Here is a 25,542-nt window from a genome sequence, read left to right as displayed (position 1 = left end):
TCACAGGCCTAACCCATCACATTTAAAGAGTTGTGTATAGCTACACAAAACCGTCTTTGAACTGAGTGAGATTTAAAAATGATTCGCTAACATGAGGAAGTAACCAGTTCAAAGAGCCTGAAGCCCTCAGTGATGTTATGAGATTGTTTTTGTCCTAGTCAGAAGCCTGTCTGCTCTGATCTTCCATTGGCTCTCTCATTATAATGGTGAGAGACGGACGCGAAAAGCGTCCGGTGTGTGTTGGAAAAGCTGCCAACACACACCAACAGCCAAAAGCTCATATGTGCACTGTACATACAGCATACTTTATTTAGGCAGGGCTACACCAAATGGCTTAGGCACATTTACACACGCAATAATGACAGCCCAGCAACAGTAGGGGGAGTGTTTCTCTTGAGAGAACAAGAGGGGACACGCAATGAAAGCAGAGGAACAAAGAAGAGGGTCTGTCAGACAAAAGGAAAAAATATGTCACCTATTAATCCTAAAAACAATGTTTATATTTTAACAAAGAAGTCATGTTTTCTCTCACTTTTATCTTTGATACAACAGGAAGTCAGATTGATGTAACTTCAACTGAAGATTTCCTGTCACGTACAGCCTCAACAACAATCTTTGCTTATCTCACTGTAACTCACCCTTGTGCTTGCCATTCCCTCTCTGCTCCAGAGCCCCTGGCTACAGAAACCCCCTTCGAGCCCCCTGACGAAACCACAGAGAAAACTGTAAAAGAGAAGAGGAAGAGGAAGAAAGATAAAGAGAGGGGTCGGTCTAAGGTGGAGAGCAAGGAGGAGCAAGGGACAACACAGGGCAAACCAGCTGAGGAGAGACCCCGGAAGAGGCCTTTCCATACCCAGCCAGTTACAGGTGACCTGTTTTCTTCAGTGTATCAAAAAACATGACGTGATGAACTCAGTCCAAATCCATACGACATTTTCATTTGAAAACAAAAAATGTGAACCAAACAATCGAGGGTGGTCGCTCCTTGTCAGTCTGAATCCATATCCATACTAACATGCCTAAAAACCCATATCACGTGACCACTCACATAGTGTACGTGGGCACGCAGGCATCCCTTTGCATTTGGTTGTCAGTTGCAGAAAGAGTTAAGCTACAAACGAGAGGCAGCAATACCGAAAAAGTAAAATCCAGAATTTAACTGTACAACAGCTGTTATCAAGACAAGCGGGTCGGTAACGCTTGTAATTGTTTATCTGTAGCAAAAGCTTTTGCCAGTACTTTTTCTTCCAGAAAGGGGCCATGTGATAGGAGTCTGACAAATCGGTGAAGGCTACGTCATGATTGAAAAGACCCACTCAGCAAGTGATCATTGTTTCCAATTATTTCTATTTATGCTCATCTAGACTGAAAAAGCAGCCCAGGAGTTTTCAAACTAAAACTGGGCCAGCAGCGTTTGCAAAGTTCTCCAGTTTAGTGGCTCTATAACTCTGTAGCTGAGTTGAGGCTTTTTTTAGCGAAAACGTAGTAATGTGGCCTCAGATCTGAATAGCTAATTAAGTATTCACTACTATTCATGAGCCAAAACATGATTGTAATAATTAAAGAGGAAGTCAGCAGCTTATCTTAAGGAACATCTGGCCATCATCACATGGGTTAAGGAGGAACAAACGGCTTTAGAGAAGTAAGTGTTGGTTTGAGATGTGATGACAGTGTTTACACAGGGAGGGACAGGTAAAAGAAAGGGTAATGACAGACCACCCTGTCGTCTGCAGGGCACATATATCCTCTCCCTCATAATCCAAGGGATCACACTCTCATACGCATGCATGGAAACTCAGTCCATCGTTTTCCTGATTTAAAACCGTATGTTTACTCTTGTACTCTCTAAAAGACAGATAGGTGAATTAACCAACATGAAGCGTATTATTAAGGTGCTATGACTGCTCTTCAGCTTTGATTCAAAACGTTTAATGTTTCCTTTTATTAAGGCATTTCTCCAAGGAGACCATTTGAGTGTGACAGCGACGCGGCGGCGGACATCGTGTTGTTGGTGGACGGCTCCTGGAGCATCGGGCGCACCAACTTCAGGCGCGTCAGAGACTTCCTGGAAGGCCTTATGACACCTTTCCACATCGGGCCGAACAACATTCAGATCGGTGAGGATAAGACTGTGTGGTGGTGGGGTCGTTGGTCACTTTCCTCTCTGGATTCTTTGCATTCATGTAGACATAATACCACGCAGGGGGGTTTCATGTCACTGCATGTAACTGAGCTGCAAGTTGAAGTTATATATCCATTTATTTATACATTGGTCTGCTTAGACACACACACACATATACACACACACACATATATACATACATACACACAGAAATACACAAGCACAGATACAGTAAATACCCAACTCCTAGTTGTGGCTGAAAATAATGATTCACTAACCCAAGAAGTGAAACTGCTGGTCAGTTCAATGAGCAGAATTTGCAGTTCGCTCAAACAACCAAATCATTGAACTCTTTGTTATTAGCAGGAAAATTTATTATTTCATTAGTATGTGATAAAGCACAAGTATTATTTTTGTCCCAGGTCTCACCCAGTACAGTGGAGATCCTCGCACTGAGTGGCATCTCAACAACTTCACGACTAAAGATCAACTGCTGGAGGCAGTGAGGAACTTTAGGTATAAAGGAGGAAACACATTTACTGGTAAACACATCCCACAATGCACCTTTCATTCTATTTGACAATCTACAGTATGCGCCACATGTCTGTCAGTGTCAACAATCCATCCATCTCCCAGGCCAGGCGCTGCTCCACGTCATGGAGGATAACATGAGGGCCGAGGCAGGAGCAAGGGCGGACACACCCTTTTTCCTGGTTTTGCTGACTGATGGGAAATCTCAGGATGATGCCATTGCTGCGGCCAACAAGCTAAAGAATGCCGGCGTGGAGATCATCGCTGTAGGTGAGACTGAAAAGAAGAGAGTGTGAGGTGGTGTGAAGACGAACTTCCTTTACATTGATGGGTACAACAATTAAACCAGCTCCCATTGTGTTATTTCCCCGGTCGAACCACTGAAATAGCTCACACGTTGAGGCATGAACTCCCGAGGACACCTGAAGATGTGGTAGACCTGAGTAGATTCTTGTCTTTTTCATCCTGAGCTATTTTTTATTTTTAAATATCTTCACATGTGAGAAATTTAATAAAAAAGGAGCTTTAGAAATTATCTTGCTCAGTCTTACATCTGTTTGGCTCCTGTCAAAGTCACTTAGATCCTTGCACTTTCCCATTTTTCTTTCTTCCATTCAATTTAAAGAACTGACTGTTCCCTTTCTGTATTATATGTCTTAGCCCCTGACAGGTGCCATTGCATTGAGATAACCAGTGTTCTTCCCTTCACTCATCAGAGGATTTCATTTTGTGTTTCTGATTGATGTTCCTTGTTGCATTTTCCTGAGGCTGCTCTGTTTTTTTTAATCCAATCAAATTCACCCGTTGTATTATGGCCAAGGGACAGTGAGCAATCTACATTTGTTTTGTACAGCCTCTGGGATATGATGAATTTAGGACTGATGTGGTTTCATCGATGTTACACAGTAACACAGCTCCTGTAATGTTTTCAGTGTTTTTTAAGGTACAGTATTCTAAATGCTCTTTTAGTGAAGTATTTATGTTCTTGTGTTATTCAGGTGTGAAGAACGCTGATGAAGCTGAGTTGAGACATGTGGCTTCGGAGCCTGTGGATCTGAACGTCTACAATGTCAACGACTTCCCTCTGCTCAGTAAACTGGTGGCACGTCTGGTCCACATCCTGTGTGGGAGGATAGAGGACCGTGGCATTTCAAAACGTAATCTATCAATCAACTGTCTGTCCAGTGTCTGTCTGCCCACCTGTCTTTCTATTCTCGCATTTTGTCAGACGATTTGTTTTCAAATCATATCTCACTTAGGTCTAATGTGCAATTTCTTTGTTGCCATGTCCTTCAGGAATGGAGCCTGCACCCACAGACGACCCAGTGCTCTCCTATCCCAGTCCTACTGATCTGCGCTTCTCTGATCTGGGCTCGAGAGAAGTGAAACTCCACTGGACCAATCCTGCTCAGCCAGTCCAACAGTACAGGGTGGTTTACCACAGTGCAGAGGGTCAGAGACCACAGGAGGTGAGAGACCTCCCCATGCACACATAGAGGCAGACTCATATTTCACTTTAAATAATTCCAAGCAGCCTCCACATTGTACTTTACATTTAAACTTTGGAGGAACTATGCTTCTTTTGGACTTTTTGTGTTGATACTGGTGTTCGCGTGTGGTATGTTTCCAGGTGGTTCTGGCTGGCTCAGAGTCCACTGTGCTACTGGAAGGCCTCTCCTCTCAGACACTGTACCACGTGTCCATCTTCCCTGTGTATGAAAACAACGTTGGCCTGGCGCTCAGAGGAACTGTCACCACATGTAAGACTGACATCACTAGCTAGTAACTAGTATTGGGAACACCCCATAATACACTCCTGATCAAAATCTTAAGACCGGTTAAAAAATTGCATGAATTAGCATTTTGCACTGTTGGATCTTAGGAAGGTTCTAAGTAGAGCTTCAAAATGCAAAAAGAAGAAATGGGAACAAGAGACCAAAAGTTTGAGCAGGCAATTTATTGAAAACAACAATTTAACTCAAATAGGCTGTTCATCAGCTGATCAAAAGTTTAAGACCACAGCCTTTAAAAGCCAAAATCTGTGTAAAAATTTGGATCCCATGTCATTTCCCATGTCAAGTAATCACACTGTGAAGATCTCTTGATGGCAAAGGCAAAAAAGCTCAAAGTCTTTGAACGTGGTAGGATTGTTGAACTGCATAAACAAGGCCTCTCACAATGTGGCATCGCTGCTGAGGTTGGACGCAGTAAGACAGTCATTTGGCATTTCTTAAAAGATCCTCAGGGTTATGGAACAAAAAAATCAAGTGGTAGACCCAAAAAAATCTCACCGGCACTGAGCCGTGAATCCAAATGGCTGTCCGTCAAGACACGGGACGATCCTCGTCCCAAATTAAGGCCATTACTGGTGCTGACTGCAGCCCAATAACCATCAGACGGCATCTGCGAAGGAAAGACTTCAAAAACAAGAAACGTCTTCAAAGGCCACGTCTCCTTCAATGCCACAAAATTGCCCGTTTAGACTTTGCAAGGGAGCACCAAACATGGGACATTCAAATGTGGAAGAAAGTTTTATTCTCTGACGAGAAAAAATGTAACCTTGATGGTCCTGATGGCTTCCAACGTTACTGGCATGACAAGGAGATGCCACCTGAGATGTTTTCTACGCGGCACAGTGGAGGGGGCGTCCTCATGATCTAGGGTGCTTTTTCCTTCAATGGAACAATGGAGCTCCAGGTTGTGCAGGGGCGTCAAACAGCAGCTGGCTATTTGGAGATGTTGCAGCGGGCATCCCTCATGACTGAGGGCCCTCGTCTGTGTGGTAACGACTGGGTTTTTCAGCAGGACAACGCTCCAATTCACAATGCCCGTCTGACCAAGACTTTTTTCCAAGAGAATAACATCACTCTTTTGGACCATCCTGCGTGTTCCCCTCATCTTAATCCAATTGAGAACATTTGGGGATGGATGGCCCTCATCAAAGTCAGTTTGGCCCTCATCAAAGTCGCTCTTATTCCTATGCCCATTTTTCCTGCTAAGCTACTAATCCACAATGAAACTGAATATAAAACATCTCTCGTCTTATTTCCTCTGTGTCCTCCTGTCTCCATGACTCAGTGCCCCTGGTCACGCCTGCCAACCTGGAGGTGACTTCTTCTTTCAGCACGCTGCGTGTAAGCTGGGGTGCAGCGCCGGGCGCGACACAGTATATGATCCTGTACTCAGCTCTCAACCATGGAGAGCCTGACGACGCCAAAGAGGTGGGAAATGGATTTCTCTCTGTTGAAAGTACATTAAGGTTTATTTCAGTCTGCTTCAAATTCGATTAAGCCCAACTGCTCACGACTCTGGAAATAACTCCCCTAAACCTGCCCTATTTTTTTTAAGTCTATTAAAATTTAAATTATTATTTAATGTGCAAAAAATCTGTCCCATCAGATGGAGGAGTGATGTGTGTGTCAGTAGAAATATATTTCTTGTCATTCCCTTCATCCTCAAATCCCTTCCTCTCTGCCTCCTGTCTTTGGTCCTCACACATGTGATGCAGCAAAAGAGTCAACATTTTGTAGGGGTACACCCAATTTAAATTTTATCTCATTAGAGTATTCACTGCTAGAAACCACATTAAATAGCTGTTTAACAGAGATTAAAAAGTTCTTGTTAGTAATCAGTCATTTCCTTTTCACTCATTTTACCTTGAGAACTTGTTGCAGGTTTATTACCACATGATTTCTGTTCCAGGCTGCACTAATGTGAATAATCCTCTAACTCCACTTGTGTACTGTGTATCATTGCAGGAGAAATTCGGTGCAGACCAGACAGTGGTGGAGCTGTCCGGACTACTGCCAGAAACAGACTACTCAGTCACCCTGTATGCTCTCTATGATGAGGATCCCAGCGACCCTGTCACTGCTGTAGCCCCCACACGTAAGACCCCCACAATGCCAAAATATCCCCATCCCTCGTTTCTTAACTTTTGTCATTTCTATCTGACATTTTTATTTTTCCTTCTCATTTTTGTCCTTTACTTCTGTCATTATAATTCATTCATTCATTCATTCATTCATTCATTCATCCATTCATTCATTCATTCATCCAGTCCAGGGGCGGACTGGCCATCGGGAATACCGGGGACATCCCCGGTGGGCCGATGGCCGAAAATATAAATCCAACGGCCCATCACTATGATGTACCGGCCCACGCCCATCATCGCATCAGCCCTACAATGGTTGAAACAGCGGCACAAGCGTAATTTTCTCCAAGAGCTATACCTATCTATTCGCACTGACTGCTTTTATACTGCTACTCGCAATCGGTCTTCACACTCATGGTGACTATTTTTCGATTTTTTTTTAAGTGTCTTTTAATATGTGTTTTACAGACTTCGGAAGTCCAAAGTAAGAAAAGATCTCCACCTTATTAATAAACACCTCTAAATTGGTTCTTACACAGCCGAAGTGTAGAGAATTTGGATTTGCATACATACACGCAACGCGGCACCCAGTTATACGCATGCGCACCGCCGTGTATTGAGTGGGCCGGTCTGACAGAAACTCCCGGGCCACTTTTTTCCCCCAGTCCGCCCCTGATCCAGTCCCTCCTGACTCAACCGCTGGCCTTGCTCTCTTTCTCTTTATCTTTATATCTGTCTCTCACTTGAATAAACTTGTAAACCCAGACTGGTTAAAGACACTATAATTTGGACTTCACAAACACAAATGACGTATGTGAAATTTGGACACAGAGAAGGGAAATGAGACTCGATCACAAGAGGTAACAGGAGACATTCAGGACACATTTTAATACTGGGCATTAACACACAAACATTTTCCACTTGTGATCAGGTCTCTAGGGGGGATGTTAATAACCAGTTCTGAATTGGGCCTCTCTCTTCTCCCTTTCCAGCCATTTCTCTCTATTCTTTTCTTACTGAGCTTCCCTACTATTCTCGCTTCCATTTTTATTATCAACATACAAAATAAACTTAACGATGACCCAGATAATACAATTGCCTCACTGCACTCACAAGTCATTTTTACTGTGTTTGTACCCGCATGGTTAATGCACTTATTTTGTGCCGCTTCGGATAAAAGCGTCAGCTAAATGAAATGTAATAATGTAATGTTATTTGTCTTTCTTTTTTATATTGCCTCACTTTTTGCCTCCCTTCAGTCCCTCTGCCGTCACCTGTGACTGTTCAGTTTCCTATGGTGACCCATAGTATGCTGAGGGTGAGCTGGGCGCCTGGAGCTGTGGACGTCCCCGGCCACAGAATCACCTACAGCACCAACCACGGCAGTGACGTCAAGCAGGTCATTTGACACCATACACTAATGTTAAACCTTCTGTCTCCAGAACCATCCTCAGAGCTGAGAACGTGTCTTTATTTTCAAAGAGAAACATTAACAAAACAAAAACCAAGAAAAGAAATGTAAAGTTAACACATTCGTGAATAAAAAGCATTTTTGTTTAACTTAATAAATTATTACACAGACACACATACAATTAAAAATTTCTTCTTTTTATATCCTTATTTTCTTACATAACTCAAAAATAACCAAAATGTATTTTAACTATAGGACTGTCTGTTTCAGTCATTCATTGAAAATTCATCTTTCCAGGTGGAGGTAGCAGGACTGAACTCAGTGCTGGTGCAGAATCTGTCGTCTTTGTCCAGATACCTGGTTTCAGTGCAGTCTCACTACCCACAAGGCCTTTCTACAGCACTCACCAGTAACGTCACCACACGTAAGACAAGCATAATCATATGTAATGTAATCAGAATTATAATCATAGTCTAATTCTCCATGAAAAAACTCAGAGCAGGCCAAAGAGTCAATTTTTTTAATGCTCCTACATTTTCCTTCTCTCCTAGTGAGAGTGCCTTCGCCCTCAGAGCTCAGGGTGACTAACTTCTCAGGCAGTGATATCACTGTCCGCTGGGAGGCTGCAGCCGGTGATGTAGTGTCCTATCTCATCAAGTGGATCTCCCTCAGTGGAGGTGACCTGAGACAGGTAAGCATGAACAAATGGATGCTTGCGGCACTTTATATGTTATAATGGTCGATATTAAAATTGCTGTTGTGTCCCTGTTGTGTGTTTCAGTTGAGGGTTAGTGGCGAGAGTGAAGTAGCGGTCCTGGAGGGAGTGGAGGACGATAAGGAATACCAGATCTCTCTGTCTGCACTTTATGGAGATGGAGCTCAGAGTGAAGCTGTGGCCATTCGCTACAGCACCTGTGAGTATCTATTTATTTAGTGTGTATTTGGATCTGCACCAAAGTGCCCAAAGTCATACATATAAGTTTCATAAACATGCCAGATTTCTTCTTTTTTTTTTTATTATTGAAAAACTCATATGTTAAAGAAAGTGAAAAAAAGAGACACTGCACTAAGATTGAATTGGTTCTTCTTGACCTATACTTCATCCTTCCACTAAGTTGTGTTGCTTCTCCCACTTTGAGGGAAGTAATAAGTTGTAGAATGTGTTTCTGGTCTTACTTGTTACAGTTAAATTTAATGCATTACTACACTATATAACATAATTTAGCTGACTTCGTTGTCAGGTCAAAAAGATGTAATTTCTAACATATCATCATATATTATGTTTGAAGCTTTGGGTTTTGGCTATCGTCCCATAGGCTTCAGAGGTACCTTGAAAAGCATTTTTTTTTAAATTGTTGACAATATTTTCTGGCTTCATTCTGACATTGCTTATAATGTGACATTATCATGTGGCGAACCATTTCTAAACAAGTTAAGCTTTAGATTGTCTCTACTATTTGCAGAGAATTGGAAAATGTGTTTTTCAGATAATCATTTTGTAGATTTTGTAATTTTTTTGTACTTTTCCCACCAAGTTTGGTGAAAATCCACCCAAGCGTTGGGGTACAGGGTGAAAAACCTTCAGGGAAGGACACTTATGCCGATTTTTTATTGTACCAAATTGTTGCTAAAAAGTATATCATAATTTCTTCTTGTGGGATAATAGAGATTAAATATGAATACTATATATAATATATGTTGAACTGCTTTAATCTTGTAATAATATAATAATATGTTTTTTCACTGCAGTGTCAGGTGGAGGCCCGTCCAGCGTAACGGTCTCTGAGGAGTCTGCAGTCAGCTTGGTGGTCAACTGGGTACCTCCCAACGCTCACGTCCTCCAGTATCGTGTGTCTTACACTGCACTCACTGGAGCTGAAACCCAGGACAGCACTGTAAGTGGACTGTAATCGTCCCCTCCTCCTCCTCCTCCTCGTCCTCGTCCTCCTTCTCCTTCTCCTTCTCCTCCTCCTCTGCTTTGTCCTTCATCCCTTATCATTTGAATCATTCTGCTGCTCTGAGCTCATTGTAAAAAATCACTGTGATTGTATTGAAAGATATGTGTTTTTTATTTTAAAGCTTAGCAGTAAAAAGTATGCTTGTTGTCCTCAGGTATTGGTCCCAGGTGGTGACAAGCGAGTGGTGCTCGAGTCATTACAACCAGATACACGTTACAGCCTCCTGGTCACCGCCGAGTACCGCAACAGAGAGGGGGGCAGCAGTTCAGCTCAGGGCAAAACCAGTGAGTCAAACACTCTGAAGGGATACACAGGACTTTTTGAAATCATCACCTGCTGGAAAACTTATGTTGAAAGAATTTTTGAACTCTCTCTCTCTCTCTCTCTTTCTCTCTCTCTCTCTCTATCTCTCTCTCTCTCTCTCTCTCTCTCTCTCTCTCTCTCTCTCTCTCTCTCTCTCTCTATCTCTCTCTCTCCAGCCAGTCTAAGGGTGAGCAGTGTGAGCGTGGTCAGGTCAGACCACTCCAGCATCTGTGTGTCTTGGAGACCTGTGTCTGCTGTGGATGGGTATCGTATTGTCATCCATTCTGTCAAAGGTAATCTTGAGTTAAATCTGTTACAGTTTGTTAACTAGCAGCTCTGTGCACGTAAATCTGATCGTACATCTCATCGGTGTGAACATATGTGTGTTTTGTCTCTGTGTGCGTGTGTGTGTGTGTGTGTGTGTGTGTGTGTGTGTGTAGACAAAGAAACAAAGGAAGAAAGTGTTGATGAGTCGAGCAGCAGTCACTGTTTCACTGATCTGGAACCAGAGAGTCTGTATCGCATCAGTGTGCACTCACTGCTCGGCTCAGCGGAGGGGGCTGCTGTCTCCATTCTCCATCCAACAGGTTTGATCTCACTAACATCCACATAGGTTATATTTTGAAGTTAGTTCTGCCATTTTCAGACATGAACCCATATTTGGGTCCAGATGCACGCACAAACAAAAGAAAGCTTTACAGTCCACCTGGAAACGTTCGGACATGGATCTGCCTCAAAGTGGGTCCTCTACACGCCCACATTCAAATCAAGCATTACATTACATTCCATTACATTTCATTTAGCTGACGCTTTTATCCAAAGCGACTTACAATAAGTGCATTCAAACCCGAGGGTACATACCAAGGACGACAAGAATCAAGAAAATACAATTTCTTCAAATAAAGCAAAACTACAAAGTGCTATAAGTAAGTGCCATTTAAGTGCTACTAAAGTGTTAGTTTCAAAAAGTTGTTAGTGTTTTTTTTTTTTTTTTTTTATTTATTCAAGGTAAAGTCGGAAGAGGTATGTTTTTAGTTTTCGGCAGAAGATGTGTAGACTTTGTGATGTCCGAATGTCAATTGGGAGCTCATTCCACCATTTAGGAGCCAGGACGGAAAACAGTCGTGTTTTTGATGAGTGTTTAGCTCGCAGTGAGGGAGCAACGAGGTGATTGGCCGAAGCAGAGAGGAGTGAACGGGGTGGGGTGTAACGTTTGACCATGTCCTGGATGTAGACTGGGCCGGATCCGTTCACAGCATGGTACGCAAGTACTAGTTTTTTAGAACACAAGCTATGAGAAGAAAGAGCAACAAGAAAGACAGATTGTTATGTGTGTGGTTGGATGTCGTTCATAAAGAAAACTCAGTGAAACACTGCTGCTGCCGCGGATAGTGAGTGAGAGTGAAGTTGATAGAAAGAACGAAACCTGAATTAAAAAGAAGGATCTAATTCAGAGGTGGAGGCATACAAATTAGCGCTTCACACTGTCAATATGAACTTGATGTATAGACTGATGGTATTTTATTCATCCAAAACTGCACGATTATCAAATTCAGAGACAGCTGCGATGTCCCCAATCAGTACAATTTGACAGAATTATATATTTAAAATAATTAAAAGAGCCTCTACATAGAAAGGTGCTGAGATTGTCCAGAGTTCAGTGCATGTCTGAAAGCAGCTTCATATCAACCAGAAAGGCTGGCATTTGCTTTTTCATGAATTTCTTAATAAAAAAATTATTTACACACAAAGGTGAGAAACAAAATAATTTCTTGGCTGCTTTCCTCTATGTAATGTCCAATGTCAATCATTGTGTTCATTTTACAGCCACAGCTCCAGCCAGAATTCCTATCCATCCCCGGATGTATCCAATCCACAACGAAGGTCACTCAACAGCTCATTGTCTTTATATCATGATTAGAACAATAAGTTTATTTCTGTCATTTCAGTCCAAAAAAACAAATGGACATGTTAAGAGTCCAGACATTGATAGGGGGTCGTTAGATGACTACAAAAGAAGGAATACATCAGTTTTGTTATTTTTCTAAACATTAATGCTATGAGAAAATATGTAACAATTGGATTTGGCAAAGTGGTTGAAATCATGAGTACTGTCGTTATGATACATGTTTTATTTAATAGTTAAATTAAATAAGCTTGTTAGATGATTTAGGGCACTCAAACACGTAAATGAGGCCATTCAAATAAGCTTTTTCTAGAGAAAATTATACAGTTTCTAAGTAATTATATTTAATAACCCAGAGCAATTTTATCTTAAAGTACCTGGAGTGCATTGTGAGATTAAGTGTTTTTTGTCTGACGTGAAAATGCTAAAAAAAACATTTCTTCAACTGGTTTGTCAGCCTTTATTTTGAAAGTTCAACACTGCCCTCTTGTGTTGTCTTCAGTGTGCCCTGAAGTCACCATCAGAAACAGCATTGTTAAAGGTGAGAGCAGCTGTCCTCCCTCTGAACAACAAACTCTCTCACAAGTGATTGAAAAATCTGATTTAAACTGTCTACATGATGATTCTCATTTTATTTCCGTGGTGTGTGTGTTGTGTCAGGGTTCAACATGATGGAAGCATTTGGTCTGACACAGAGAGCTCACTCGTCCGTGGAAGGCGTGGCAGCCGAGCCCTTTGTCTTCAACACGGTCCCTGCCTACACCGTGTTCAGAGACGTCCAACTGACACAGAGCACCAAGTGAGACAAATTTCAAATAAAAATACCAATAAAAATCAAGAAAACATGAATCTAAGACAGCAAACAAAAGACAACAGTATCATTTGAAATCAAATATAACAAAGGATAAAGCACATAACACTATTTATAAAAGCCGTTAAGAAAAGTGAGTTTTGAGAGAGGATTTGAACACAGACAGTTTATTTAAGCAGAGAAAGTTTCCCATCACTCCCTTTGCTTGCCCCCGCTGCTACGTCAGTGTTGCTGCCAGTTGCTTCAGCCCCTCGACCCCCCCAGCATCCACCTGTAGGCTCCGGCAGGGGGTTCAAAATAATTGCTTATCATTCCCATCATATCTATGTAATCATATCTGGGGAGTGATTAAGTCAAACCCTAAGGGCCAAACACTAACCTGTTCTACAGTTGCAATAAACATTTAAATGTGAATTGTCTGACTGAAGGGTATTTATGATTATTTTATCATTCAGATTCCACACACATCTAAGGGTTTCCTCCAAAGAGAAACCCTTTGGAATGAACTAATCAATCTTTCCCTCTATCGCTCCAGGTTCATCCACCCTGCAGGTTTCTCTCCAGAACACACCATCAGCATCGCCTTCCGCATGCTGCAGGATACACCCAGGGAACCCTTCGCTCTGTGGCAGCTAACTGACAATGACTTCCAGCCCAAGATGGGGGTGGTGCTAGACCGTGAGTGACATTTATGCATCGGACTCTTTCTTATCTTTTTCTTCTCATCCCTCTAGTCGCAGCTTCTGTCGTAGGGTTGTATTGTTGGAAGCGTTAAGATGAGCCAAGAAGCCAAGAACCTGGAAGTTATAAAATGAATTGGATGATTTTCTGGTTTTCTTTGTCTTGTGTGATAACTAATTGAATGTCTGTGGGTTTGGAGCTGTTGGCCAGACAAAACAAGACATATGAATATGTGTCCTTGGGCATTAGGGATTTGGAAGTGTATTTTTCATTATTTTCTAACACTCTGCAGACTAAGCAATTCACTGAGAAAACAGCTTTGTTTTGAAACTAGTTTTTCCAACATCGAGCAAAATCAAACCAAACTATAACTGACGTTCCCGTCTTTAGATTTAATGTAAGAAATAACATAATAAATGAGTGACTTTTATCCACAGCTACTACAAAGCGGCTGGTCTACTTCAGTCTGGATTACAGGGGAGAGGTGCAGGAACTGACCTTCGACCAGCCGCAGGTCTACAGACTCTTCTACGGCAGCTTTCACAAGGTGAGAGACAACAGACACAGAACTGACCCCACTGTCATTTTGCAGGAAATTAAAATCTGATGTTATTTTTATCTCCTGCATGACTCACTACCCTACTGTTATAAGACAGAAATGTCCAGACATGCAATAACAGGAAATAAAAGGACTCCACTTGCCGCACAGTATCAGCTGTCAGAATAAGATGAGGATATTACAACCAACAATTAAGTGTGTTAAATACTGCAATACTTAATAATATATTATATTATATACAATTATTATGTTGCAGATGACACTATGAAATAATTTAAAACCTTAATGATTTAATTAATAATAATATAATATTATTCACTTTTACTCCTTCTCACAAACTTAAGAACAAAATATGCTGAAAGTTACTGGGTAAAAACATCATAATCAATAAAAACACAAATGACAGATTTTACTCTGCATATAGAGCGGGGGTGTGAGATCTCATCACAAGTGGTCACGGGGGAGGAGGCGCAGAGAGAGGGACTTCAGGGAACAGTTATGTAGTTTGGTTTATTTGTTCATGATCAGCAGTTGGAGCTGCAGCAGTGACATTGAGAGCTTATGGAGCCAATTTACTTTCTCTCACCTACTTTCCTTTTACTTATTTACTTACCACCTTTGGCACCCTATCGCCCCAATTTGCTCGGTCAAGTATAAACACAACAGGATGCAGACATCCAGTGGGAATGAACTTGCTTCTTACAAATCATATGAAAAAGATGTACATAGCTCCTGGATTAGTTTAACGATGATCATGTTTTTCTCTTTATTCCACAGCATGAAGAAAGAAAAAATGTCATAACAGTAACAATAGATTTATAATGTGTTGGTGGGGAGCATTTTTCCTCTGAGGGTTGGTCTATTAATCTGAAACTCTGGTCTAATATGAGAACACAGTCTGGGATTATACGTCATTTTGTCGTTCATTTGAATCAGTCCTCTCTCTTCCACTCGGCAGGTTCACTTGTCTGTCAGCCAGGTGAGTGTCTCCCTGTCTGTGGACTGCCAGCGTGTGGGGGAGAGACCTGCCCGCCCTCTAGGCACCTTGCCCACTGACGGTTTTGAAATGCTGGGAAAACTGGTGAAGACCAGAGGACCAAACAGTGGATCCGCCCCGGTACTGTCTCTCTATTCAGTACTCATTATTTCAGTCAGTCAGTAATGTTGTACACGTTGAACGTTTCTGAAGCTACATCCATACTGCAATGTTTTCATTTGAAATTGGCATTTTCAAACTAAAACGATCTTTGTCCACCAGAGTATTTTGGTTCTGTATCAGTTTTGTTCCTCATCCAGTCAAACACATATTGAAAATGCACATCATGTGACCAATCACATATACTGTTGGAAGCCTTTGGTTGTGTTTTGCCAAATTGTCACAGATTGCTTGTCACATGTAAAAGGTTGAAACATTGTAAAACCCTGAATTTAACTGCACAACAGCTCTGAGCAGAGACAACAGGGTCAGCAACGAGTGGAATTGATTATCCAAGTTGCATTCTACACTGGTACCCGAGGCTAAAGCCAGCCGTTTATTCGGGAAGGGATCATGAGATAGGAACCTGGCAAATCAGCGAAGGCTTTGTCGTTAACGGAAATACCCAATCAGCAAGCGGTTGCAAGTGTCTACACCATAGCTGGCAAACATCTCAGTTTCTGCCCTGGAGTATTCAAACAACTCTTTGAAACTAACACTTTTAGTAGCACTTAAATGGCACTTACTTATAGCACTTTGTAGTTTTGTTTTATTTTGAAGAAATTGTACTTTCTTGATTCTTGTTGTTCTTGGTCTGTACCCTCGGGGTTGATGCACTTATTGTAAGTCGCTTTGGATAAAAGCGTCAGCTAAATGAAATGTAATGTAATGTAACGTAATGTAATGTAAACTAAAACTGGGACGGCAGCTAAACTGGGACGGCAGCATTTCCAAACTTCTCTGTTTTAGCAGCTCTAAAACTCCAGTATAATGGGGAAGCCAGGCGGATCTGTAGCAGAGTTGAGGCTTTATTCGAAGGGAGTTTGTAGTAGTATGGTTGTAGCCTAAAAACATCTGATGGTCTCCTTCTCTGCCCTGTTCTAAACTTCCATCTTGTGTTCTGCTCTGAATTCAGTTCCAGCTGCAATCTTTTGAGATTGTCTGTAACACAACGTGGGCGTCAGAGGACACCTGCTGTGACCTGCCTGGAGTGGTCAGTCTGTTATTATTTACATTTACCTTCTCCTGCCATTCTCACTTGTTCATTGTGAGTGAATACAATATTTAATACATAGACTTTAAAGATGGGCAGTGTTGTGCCATTTCACATAAAAAGAACCAGTTCAGTTCATACAGAGGAAATTAACTAGTTCACATTCATTGGTTCCATTTATTATTGGTATGGTTGAGATTTAGATGACAAACTCAAGATCATGTATTTAGTTATTAATAGATGTGTCGGATCATGTATGTGTGTCGCTCCGGTCACATTAACCCTGAGTCCTGCCTCACGTCTGGTGTTGTACTGAGCACAAAATGTTGACAACAAATTTTTCATATTGTCAAAATACAGTCTCATATACTCTGGAGCAATTCAAACAAACAACACAAACTTAACTATCCTTGAGGAAACACTGTTTTAGCTACTTCTTATCTGACTGCTTTATGTTCAAATGCTATTTTTTTCGTTTAGTTTAGACTGAGTTATTTGATGAAATAAAAACATGGTGAAACTACTCGATTGACAGCAACTCACTCACGATTGGTCGAGCATGTACCTCAATATACGGCTCCATCTCCCAATTGCTAGTGCGCAGACTCTGGCTCCAATTGACGTCGTATCCGGGGTATTTGGGCTTTTTTCTCTAGATTGTGAGAGGAAATTGAGAATTAAAGTCCATTATGATATACAGTCTATACGGTTTGAACCAGTGTTAATTTCGTTGACGAAGACGATGACGAAATATATTCGTTAACGACCCTTTTTCCATGACGAAGACGAAACGAAGACGTAACGAAAACGGATCTTTGAAAATAAAAACTATGACGTAATCTATTTTAATTTTCGTTGACGAGACGAGACGAGACGAAAATGTTGGTGGTTGACTAAGTCACAATAATTTTTAAAACATCATCGTATCAGGCCGTCATGAAGTATCAGGAGCGGGCGAGTGAGTGTGTCTGTGTGTGTGTGCGCCCCAGATAGCGCTCCGGTCCGTAGCTCCGCCCCCCTCCCCGTGCACTCGCTCAGAGAGACACAGTGAAAGCAGAGCTCGTTCTCTATGAGCAGCCTCTCAGTGACTCACTGCTTCTTAACTATGAAAACAGTGAAAACACAGAGTTTCTCTGGTCTCAGCTGCTCAGAGATTAGCGCCGCAGCTTCTTGATCAGAGCAGAAGCTATAGTTGGCTTGTACCGAGCTGCAGTTTCTGTGTTCGCCTCCAGTCTGACCTGCTCTCCCCTTTTTGTTTTCACATTTAAAAATAAATATATATTTTTAAGCTATTAGGCTGCAGCTATATGTTTTTATAGAAAAGGAGTTTAATGTGGCTATTAAATGTGACTAAAACTAGACTAAAACTAAGAAGGATAAAAATGACTAAATGTGACTAAAACTAGACTAAAATGGAATTCGTTTTCGTCGACTAAAACTAGACAAAAACTAAGAAGGATAAAAATGACTAAATGTGACTTAAACTAAAATGCATTTTCGTCAAAAGACTAAGACTAAGACTAAATCAAAAATAGCTGCCAAAATTAACACTGGTTTGAACCAATATACGGTATGACCTACAATGAGCTAGGTGCTTACTGTGAAGGTTTCCATTGTTTCCCTCTTTAAAATTCTCTGTAGAACAAAAATAAACTCTGCCATTGATCATAAGCTGGAGAATATTAGCATGCACACTTCTTCCCTCCCACACAATCATGTTGCTCTCATTTTTTTTGTTTGTTTTTAAAGCAACAGGGAGGGATAGTAGAGCACAGTTAATACATTGTACCAGGGCAGACTTGATGTCTTTGTTGTCTGCTGTGTGTCTGTTGGGTGCATCAGAGAGATGAGGAGAGCTGTCCTGCCCCCGCCTACACCTGCTCCTGTTCCTCTGACGTCCCTGGAGCTGCCGGTTCCTCTGGACCGACTGTACGTCACCATTCAAGTGTTTGTTGTTTCATTTTTAGTTTAGTAACTTGGTGACATTCATTTTGGTTGTTTGTTGTTGTTTTTTTAACAGGGAAAACCAGGTCCTCGGGGAGAAAAAGGCGAGAAGGGAGAGCTTGGCCAAAAGGTGATATGAAAAAAACAAAGGATGTGGTTTCGGTTAGGCTGTCCACAATTAATGGAAGGCAACGCAAAGCCCTAACAAGGAGAGCTCTGCATACATTAATGTGCTGAAATAATGGATACTAAACTAAACTGTAATTTGATGTTAACATCTACGCAGAGAAAACTGGGGGAGATACAAACACTTTCATGCAGAGTGCCCAAAAAGCAAAAGTCCAACTAGTTTAGACAAAAACATGTATTCAAACAATATCTTTATTTGTGGAAAATCCTTTTAAATCAGTGCCAGTGTGAGGTCTTGGACACCCGGTCACCAGCTGACACTGTCTCCCCTGGTGATTCTATCCCAGAGCTTCACTGGATCAGGTGACTTACTCAAGCAGTTGAAGATGTTCCACCTCCTCAACCTGAAAAGCTCTTTGGTTGCTCTAGCCGTATGTATAGGATCGTAGTCCTGCTAAATTATGAAATGTCCAATGTTACCTCTACATTCACCTATCAGCAGTCGATCAATCAATCAGATTTTATGTGTAAAGCCCATATTCACAAATGACAATTTGTCTCATAGAGGCAACATCCTCTTTCCTCAAATATCCTCTTTCCTCAATCCCTCAAATGGAGTAAGGAAAAACTATTAACAGGGGGAAAAACGTTGAAACCGCAGAGAGGGCCACATGTGAGGGATCCCTCTCCCAGGATGGACAGCATAGAAGCCACATGTAGCTGACAAATCAACAAAATTACTATATTAACAACATTGATTAAAAGAAACAGTTTTTAATATAAGGTGTGACAATATTTATTTGAAGTATTATACATAAGAAAAGGCACCTGTTCTGATGTCTGCGTATGAGCTGGCGGAAGTTTTGTCAAGGTTTACTCTGCTGCTTCAGAACAATCTTTAAATATCACATGACCTATTTGAACATGTGACATCAGTTAAGCTTTTAGACATTAGTTACACATTAGTTTGTGTTGTATTCTAACGTTTACTTGGATTCCCAAATGGATATCTTCATATTACTTTTCTCTGTGTTTCAGGGGGAGGTGGGTCCTTCAGGAAAATCTGGATTTGAGGGAGGCCTTGGACTTGTTGGCGGCACAGGACCACGTGGCATGACTGTCCACGGAAAAGCGGTGGGGAGATGTCTCATGCTTCAATACATTTCAATGATACATTAGACGCTGTACTCGTTACTTATGAATCTATTATTTGTGTGAAATTTTACGTGCTTCCTGTTTTCCTGTTTTTCTTGTCAGGGCCCTCCGGGTACAAGTGGGGAAAAGGGGGATCCTGGCCGCCCTGGAGTCCAGGTGAGTTTAAACGGAAGAGAATCACTAAAAACACAGAGTGTTCTAATGTTGGATAGATACTAATGTGACTCTTATTGTTGTAATTTCCTGGAGGGTTTACCAGGACCTCCAGGACCGAAAGGGGAAGAGGGGATCCCAGGCCCACAGGTGAGCTGTTTGAGCCCAGCTAGATTTAGGCTGAGGTTTTACAGAACAGTAAATGTTAGCAGTTCTTCACCTGGCTGAGCTGATGCAGTGACCCTCTGTACCTCTGTGTCTGCTCTCCTCTCTGCAACATGTGTCACAGGGCATCAGAGGGATCGAAGGTAACATCGGCTCACCCGGTCTCACTGGACCCAGGGTAAGAATAGATTTTATTCATATCCATGTTTAAAATGTGAGATTTTTCCAATTTGGTGCCAGCATTGGGTCTAAATGTTCCCTTTGCTCACGGTTTGGTCCACAACACAGAATATTAAAACATCGTAGGAAATCTGTTGTGAATATCTGTCGTCCTAATTCATAATATTATATCTGTCTCAAGCCACCATTAGGGCCCAATCTACACTTAACAACCCCAACTATTTAAAGTGAACAGAATGATACTCATGCATAGATGTCCTTAGAATGAAGCCTTTTCATTTTGGATGTTATGAGTGTTCCTCTGGCACCACCTTCAGGCCACAAATGTTTTTAACTTTTTTCACAGTTTGCCATGAAATTAACTTTGCATGTAGCCCAGCCACTTTCACAGTTGCAGTTTTTTTATTTGGTCTTTTTAATGCTTTTTGTTATTGAGGAGCACTATTTTACGATAGCAACCTACTAATGATAATACTAATAATGATAAACGATTAAACGTCTGGCCTTTTTTATAATGTCTGTATTGTTCATTGTATAAGATTATGCCACAGATTCCCCTCTCTGACGTGCACTGCTTCCAAATGTATTAGGAAACAGTAACATTATGTCCTTCAACTGAAATAGTTAGTGTGTGGGGTATCGTTCACACTCAGCAGGATCAAATTTGTCAGAATGAAGAATGGAATCTCCCTCTTTTGCTGCAGTGAGTTTCCTTCATCAGTGAATTAGTCAAACAATTGTGTTTCAAATGATTTGGGATGAAAGCTGAGAGTTAAATATGGACAAAGACCCAGGTTTTGTGCCCTGTGCATATTCCGCATTATACCCAGTTCTCCTTGTTGCCGGGTGATTTGGTATCTCTGAGTTTAAGTCTATCTTCCTGCTTTGTCATTTTCCTGCATTCAACTCATCCATCTGTGTGTGTTGTGCAGGGTTTCCAGGGAATGCCAGGATACCCAGGCCCTATAGGGGATAGGGGCCCCTTGGGACCTGTGGGACCTTCGGTAAGACCGGAGGGACAAATGCCAGCATCAGCCATATCTGTCTTCACATTTGTTTATTATGGTCTATACACATGTGTCTTTAATTTTACAGGGTCTGTCAGGTAATAAAGGGGAACGAGGAGAGAAGGTGGGTGATCATTTCTCTTTTTCTTATATATTTTTTCTTGCAGCACCGTGATTGTTTTAAAATGACTTATCAGCACAGTCAGTAAAATGTTTACTTTTTATCTGTAATAAATCTGAAAAAATCTCTGTCTAAATGTGGTTAGCATTCCTCAACAACAGTTCATCAGCTTCACACTTAGCATTTGTATATACGACAACAGTGCATTGATGCAAACTTTAAATAAAAAGGTGAACAGCTCTTTGCGGTGGCGCAGCTTCAGGGTTCTGCATTCGGTCTTCACTTGTTGCAGCTCAATTGGTGCAGGACACTTTCACAGAGAAAGGTTCTAGAAAACAGCCCATTCCAACCGTGCAGGTTTAGAATGCTGCACCAGTGAATTAAAGGTTTTTCAAAGTGAAACAGTTTTTTGTTGGAGCCACAGTTGTTGAGTTTGCTTTTGTTTTACAGGGGGAACCTCAGTCAATGGCCATGATCTTCCAACTGGTCACACAGGCCTGTGAACATCTAGTGCACAGTAAGTTGTTTGTAGCACACAGTTAAAACAGGAATCTTCTACAGTGATGGTACTGTGTGTTTATCTATGCAGCTGTAACTGAGAATAGACTCCAGATGAATCCACACTCTTGCTTTTTCAGAGGAGGTGCTGAAGCTTGACATGTTCATGAACGAGATAAGTCGTAAGCCAGCTCCTATTGAGGAGCCAGTGGGGCCCCCAGGAGAACCAGGTATCCCAGGGCCGAAGGGGCCACCAGGTGCCAGGGGTAACCAAGGTAACATTGGTCAGCGGGGGAGACCTGGCAGGTCTGGATATCCAGGAGAACAGGGTAAGACTCCTTCTGACGCTTGACATTTATAATTTTAATGATGTCCACTTCATTTTCATTTTATGATAATATTACAAGCTGATCTGAATCTTCTTTTTTCTGCAGGCCAGAGAGGTATACCTGGAGGGAAAGGTGATGCAGGGACCAATGTCCAGGGGCCCACAGGGCTCAAAGGATTTGCAGGTATCTCTTCATGGGTGTTTTTTTTCGTACCCGCTCGTGTATTGCAAGCTGGGGCTCAGATTGTGGATGCTGAAAAAATAACTTCAATAAATTATTCAAATCTCTATATAAACCCTATTCATGAACAGCAATCAAACTACTTCAGTTTCATTTTATGAAAAAATGGACTTTAAATTGTTGATTGCAGACAGAGTTTTCTAACTTCACTCTGCACATGTGTAAAGTGATAGTTTATTGTAGAACTGTTTGAGGAGGACTCACTCACTACGAGGAATAATTCTCAAGTAGCTCGAGGGAACAGGCAGGTTTAGAAAGGACACTGCACAAAATTTGATCAGTTGCAAGAAATGATGTCTGAACTAATAGGGAACAAAACGGTCTGATAAACGATCAGTTAACAACTCTATTGTACTAACAACTGGTTTTGATGCATATGTGTTGTGTATTGCATGTTTTACAGGGCCTCTAGGTGAGTCCAAGCTGGGAGTCCTAGGTTCCAAAGGAGATGATGGTAAACCAGGACCAGACGGGATCCCTGGTCATCCTGGGCAGCCAGGCGAAGTTGGACCACCGGGCATGTGCGACAGTAGTGGAGGCTGCCAAAGAGTTCCCCAGCAAACAGGTAAGCAGCAAGGACAGCTCCTGGAAATATTAAGATACAATAGACTTGTTTTTGTGCCCACCACACACGGAGAAACACTCTTAGCTCTGTTTTTAGCCTACACTTGACTTTATTCCCTGTTTGCTCTCTTCACCCAGAAGACCCTTATTATGGCTACCAGCCCTGATATGAAGAAGCAGGTAGCGGTTGCATGGTGTCTGACTGAAATGGCCTTTCTGCCTTTGGAGCTGAATGACAGACCGGGTATGGCGCTTTAAGAAAAGCACCACTGACGAGGTTCGGCGTGTTGAACTTGCCACTGACTGATGCAGACTCTTCATCATATGTGAGAAAAGGAAATAACACAGGAAGGAGATCTCTGTCCGGCTGTTGATGTGTTATTTGATAAAAATAGAGCAAGTGGTGAGCTTCCTCATATAGATCAGTGTTTTGATGGACAAATAGTGTAAATTAAGGAAAATATTTCCCCACTGGGACCAGTAAAGTGTCATCATATCCACACCATGTAAATGTAATCATGCACTGTATTGAAGCCACGTAGTTTAGTTTAGTGTTCCATTTCTACCTGTTCTATCGGCTATTCTAACCCTTACTGCCTCAAGGATAACAAAAACACCCATGGTGTTAAAGCTCCTCTTTGTCCCATGGTAGAAATTATACTGTGAGAATATTTGTTGCCATGTGTATAATAATTTGTATATTTTGTGTTTATTATATTTACTGTATACAGTTATTGATGTTATAATATTTTATACTGTATCTATTCACATTGAAAAGTAATGTTTACATTTAATGATTTCCTGGGGGTTGGTTAATTAGCATTACATTTTGTCTGTGTGTGTATGTGTGCGTGCGTGTGTTTGTATGTGTGTGCGTGTCTGTTAGAATTTTTGCTATGTATATTTTTCATTAATTTGTTACTAAAATTCAATGGAAATGTGTCTCGTGGAGTATTTTCTTTATCCAAAATAACTTAATCCTGTGCTCTTATGATAACAAAGTCACAGTCATATCCATGTTGGAGAGAGAGTGTGGTTTATTTTAAGAGTAGCGCAGAAGTTCCGACTTGTCAGGTTAGTTTCAGTGATGGGATAATTTTTCTAAGTTAGTTTAAAATGTTGTTTTTTTAAATAAAAGGTGGACAACGGCTGTTCATAGCCAATCTGAAAAAAATTAAGAAAAATAGAGGAGATAGTAGGCCACATGGGAAACACTTTGTTAATGTATAATGAATGATTATGCTAATACACATTACATTTTCACTTGATGGATATATTAATAGAAATGAAAATAGGGCTGTGATTTTAATCTGATTTATCAGTGTAGCTGATGTAAAAATTACTTAATATTGCTGTAAAATATTACAAAGTAATTATTTAAGGTACTCACTGTCACGACTTGAGGAAAGGAGATGGACCCAGTAGCAGAGGTATATAACAAAAGGTGTATTTAATACAAAAAGAGACTTTAACTTAACAAAACGCAAAACAAACACTAAAGGAATTGAAACACTGAAAAGACATGAACTAGAACAAGAAGACAAAAACACAAGGAAGCTTACTAGACTCAGGAAAAACAGCAACATGGAACACAGCAAGAACCGCAACATGGAACAAGGCTTGAAAAACAGACAACCCGACAGAGGACAAGGGGAAAGACAGAGGCTTAAATACACACAGGGAAGGCAGGGGTAATTGGTCACAGGTGCAACATATGAGGAGTTAGAAACACAAACACCAAGACAGGAAGTGAAGACAGAAACCACCCACAAGGAACAGAGACTACAAAATAAAACAGGAAACAGAAAACACAGACAGAAATACACAAACTAAACTGACAGAACCTGACACTCTCTACTTTGTACTTTTAACTACTATATTTATTTTACAGATTCGGTTACTAGTAACTTTGCAGATTCAGAATCTTAAAAAAGACTTGAATAAAGGAATAGGTATAATTAACAATAATGACGATTTCAACAATAATAATGATATCTGAATATGTGATTATCTGTTACTTTTGTGTCTGCTTTTAAAATGTAATGAATATGAATAGTACTGAACAGTCAAACACCAATAAACACAATTTTTTGAGCTATTTATTGTAATCAACAGGGCAACAGGCCTTCAAATCAAGCAGTAGTACAAAAGTCCCTTTTAATACTAAACTTAATACAAAATAAATATTTTTTTTACCACATTAGGCCCAATGAAATAAAAGTGATGGCCTACAGTATTGACACTAATTAAAAGAGAAAACATACATCGCACATCATCCTGCGGCGCATATCATCATCACCACACATCATCATGTGGCTCACATCACCCTGCAGCGCACATAATCCTACCGCGCACATCATCGTGAAGCGCACATCATCCTGTTGCGCACTTCATCCTGCGGCGCACATCATCCTACGGCGCACATAATCCTACAGCGCACATCATCCTGTGGCGCACATCATCCTGTGGCGCATATCATCTTGTGGAGCACATCTTCCTGCAGCACACATCATCCTGCATATCATCGTGAGGCGCACATCATCCTGCAGCGCACATCATCCTGCTGTGCACATCATCATGTGGCGCACATCTTCATGCAGTGCACATCATCCTGCCGCACACATCATCATGCACACATCATCCTCTGGCGCACATCATAGTAAAGCGCACATCGTCCTGTTGCGCACTTCATCCTGCAGCGCAAATCATCGG

General features: G+C 41.3%; 1 protein-coding gene and 1 long non-coding RNA gene across 3 annotated transcripts in view; one reads left to right on the top strand and one right to left on the bottom strand.

The window, feature by feature from the left end:
• Nucleotides 1–23,772, top strand: part of LOC133957308 (collagen alpha-1(XX) chain) — a 37,185-nt gene extending 13,413 nt beyond the window's left edge. Inside the window, exons 6-42 of one of the 2 annotated variants that reach the window (XM_062392817.1) lie at nucleotides 670–867; nucleotides 1,950–2,117; nucleotides 2,545–2,664; nucleotides 2,759–2,923; nucleotides 3,652–3,810; nucleotides 3,950–4,122; nucleotides 4,284–4,413; nucleotides 5,732–5,874; nucleotides 6,412–6,541; nucleotides 7,787–7,926; nucleotides 8,236–8,362; nucleotides 8,490–8,629; nucleotides 8,720–8,852; nucleotides 9,688–9,833; nucleotides 10,051–10,180; nucleotides 10,376–10,492; nucleotides 10,640–10,786; nucleotides 12,027–12,083; nucleotides 12,608–12,646; nucleotides 12,766–12,904; nucleotides 13,452–13,594; nucleotides 14,035–14,144; nucleotides 15,115–15,273; nucleotides 16,268–16,345; nucleotides 18,188–18,274; nucleotides 18,366–18,419; nucleotides 19,457–19,552; nucleotides 19,676–19,729; nucleotides 19,823–19,876; nucleotides 20,016–20,069; nucleotides 21,004–21,075; nucleotides 21,167–21,202; nucleotides 21,650–21,716; nucleotides 21,838–22,026; nucleotides 22,132–22,209; nucleotides 22,670–22,831; nucleotides 22,972–23,772. In XM_062392817.1, the coding sequence (XP_062248801.1) occupies nucleotides 670–867; nucleotides 1,950–2,117; nucleotides 2,545–2,664; nucleotides 2,759–2,923; nucleotides 3,652–3,810; nucleotides 3,950–4,122; nucleotides 4,284–4,413; nucleotides 5,732–5,874; nucleotides 6,412–6,541; nucleotides 7,787–7,926; nucleotides 8,236–8,362; nucleotides 8,490–8,629; nucleotides 8,720–8,852; nucleotides 9,688–9,833; nucleotides 10,051–10,180; nucleotides 10,376–10,492; nucleotides 10,640–10,786; nucleotides 12,027–12,083; nucleotides 12,608–12,646; nucleotides 12,766–12,904; nucleotides 13,452–13,594; nucleotides 14,035–14,144; nucleotides 15,115–15,273; nucleotides 16,268–16,345; nucleotides 18,188–18,274; nucleotides 18,366–18,419; nucleotides 19,457–19,552; nucleotides 19,676–19,729; nucleotides 19,823–19,876; nucleotides 20,016–20,069; nucleotides 21,004–21,075; nucleotides 21,167–21,202; nucleotides 21,650–21,716; nucleotides 21,838–22,026; nucleotides 22,132–22,209; nucleotides 22,670–22,831; nucleotides 22,972–22,997 (4,220 nt within the window). In that variant the 3' untranslated portion in view covers nucleotides 22,998–23,772. Of the gene's footprint in view, nucleotides 1–669; nucleotides 868–1,949; nucleotides 2,118–2,544; nucleotides 2,665–2,758; nucleotides 2,924–3,651; nucleotides 3,811–3,949; nucleotides 4,123–4,283; nucleotides 4,414–5,731; nucleotides 5,875–6,411; nucleotides 6,542–7,786; nucleotides 7,927–8,235; nucleotides 8,363–8,489; nucleotides 8,630–8,719; nucleotides 8,853–9,687; nucleotides 9,834–10,050; nucleotides 10,181–10,375; nucleotides 10,493–10,639; nucleotides 10,787–12,026; nucleotides 12,084–12,607; nucleotides 12,647–12,765; nucleotides 12,905–13,451; nucleotides 13,595–14,034; nucleotides 14,145–15,114; nucleotides 15,274–16,267; nucleotides 16,346–18,187; nucleotides 18,275–18,365; nucleotides 18,420–19,456; nucleotides 19,553–19,675; nucleotides 19,730–19,822; nucleotides 19,877–20,015; nucleotides 20,070–21,003; nucleotides 21,076–21,166; nucleotides 21,203–21,649; nucleotides 21,717–21,837; nucleotides 22,027–22,131; nucleotides 22,210–22,669; nucleotides 22,832–22,968 lie in introns of both variants that reach the window. The other variant, XM_062392816.1, reaches the window with a different exon arrangement.
• Nucleotides 22,139–24,496, bottom strand: LOC133957314 (uncharacterized). Its single transcript, XR_009921208.1, has 3 exons — nucleotides 24,393–24,496; nucleotides 22,668–22,851; nucleotides 22,139–22,278 (listed from the first exon to the last, which is right to left on the bottom strand). It is a non-coding gene; the product is annotated as an uncharacterized LOC133957314 (long non-coding RNA).
• Nucleotides 24,497–25,542: the final 1,046 nt, after the last annotated feature.

The sequence above is a fragment of the Platichthys flesus genome, chromosome 7 (genome assembly GCF_949316205.1).
Source record: "Platichthys flesus chromosome 7, fPlaFle2.1, whole genome shotgun sequence".
NCBI lineage: Eukaryota > Metazoa > Chordata > Actinopteri > Pleuronectiformes > Pleuronectidae > Platichthys > Platichthys flesus.
This window is presented reverse-complemented; position numbering and strand designations above follow the sequence as displayed.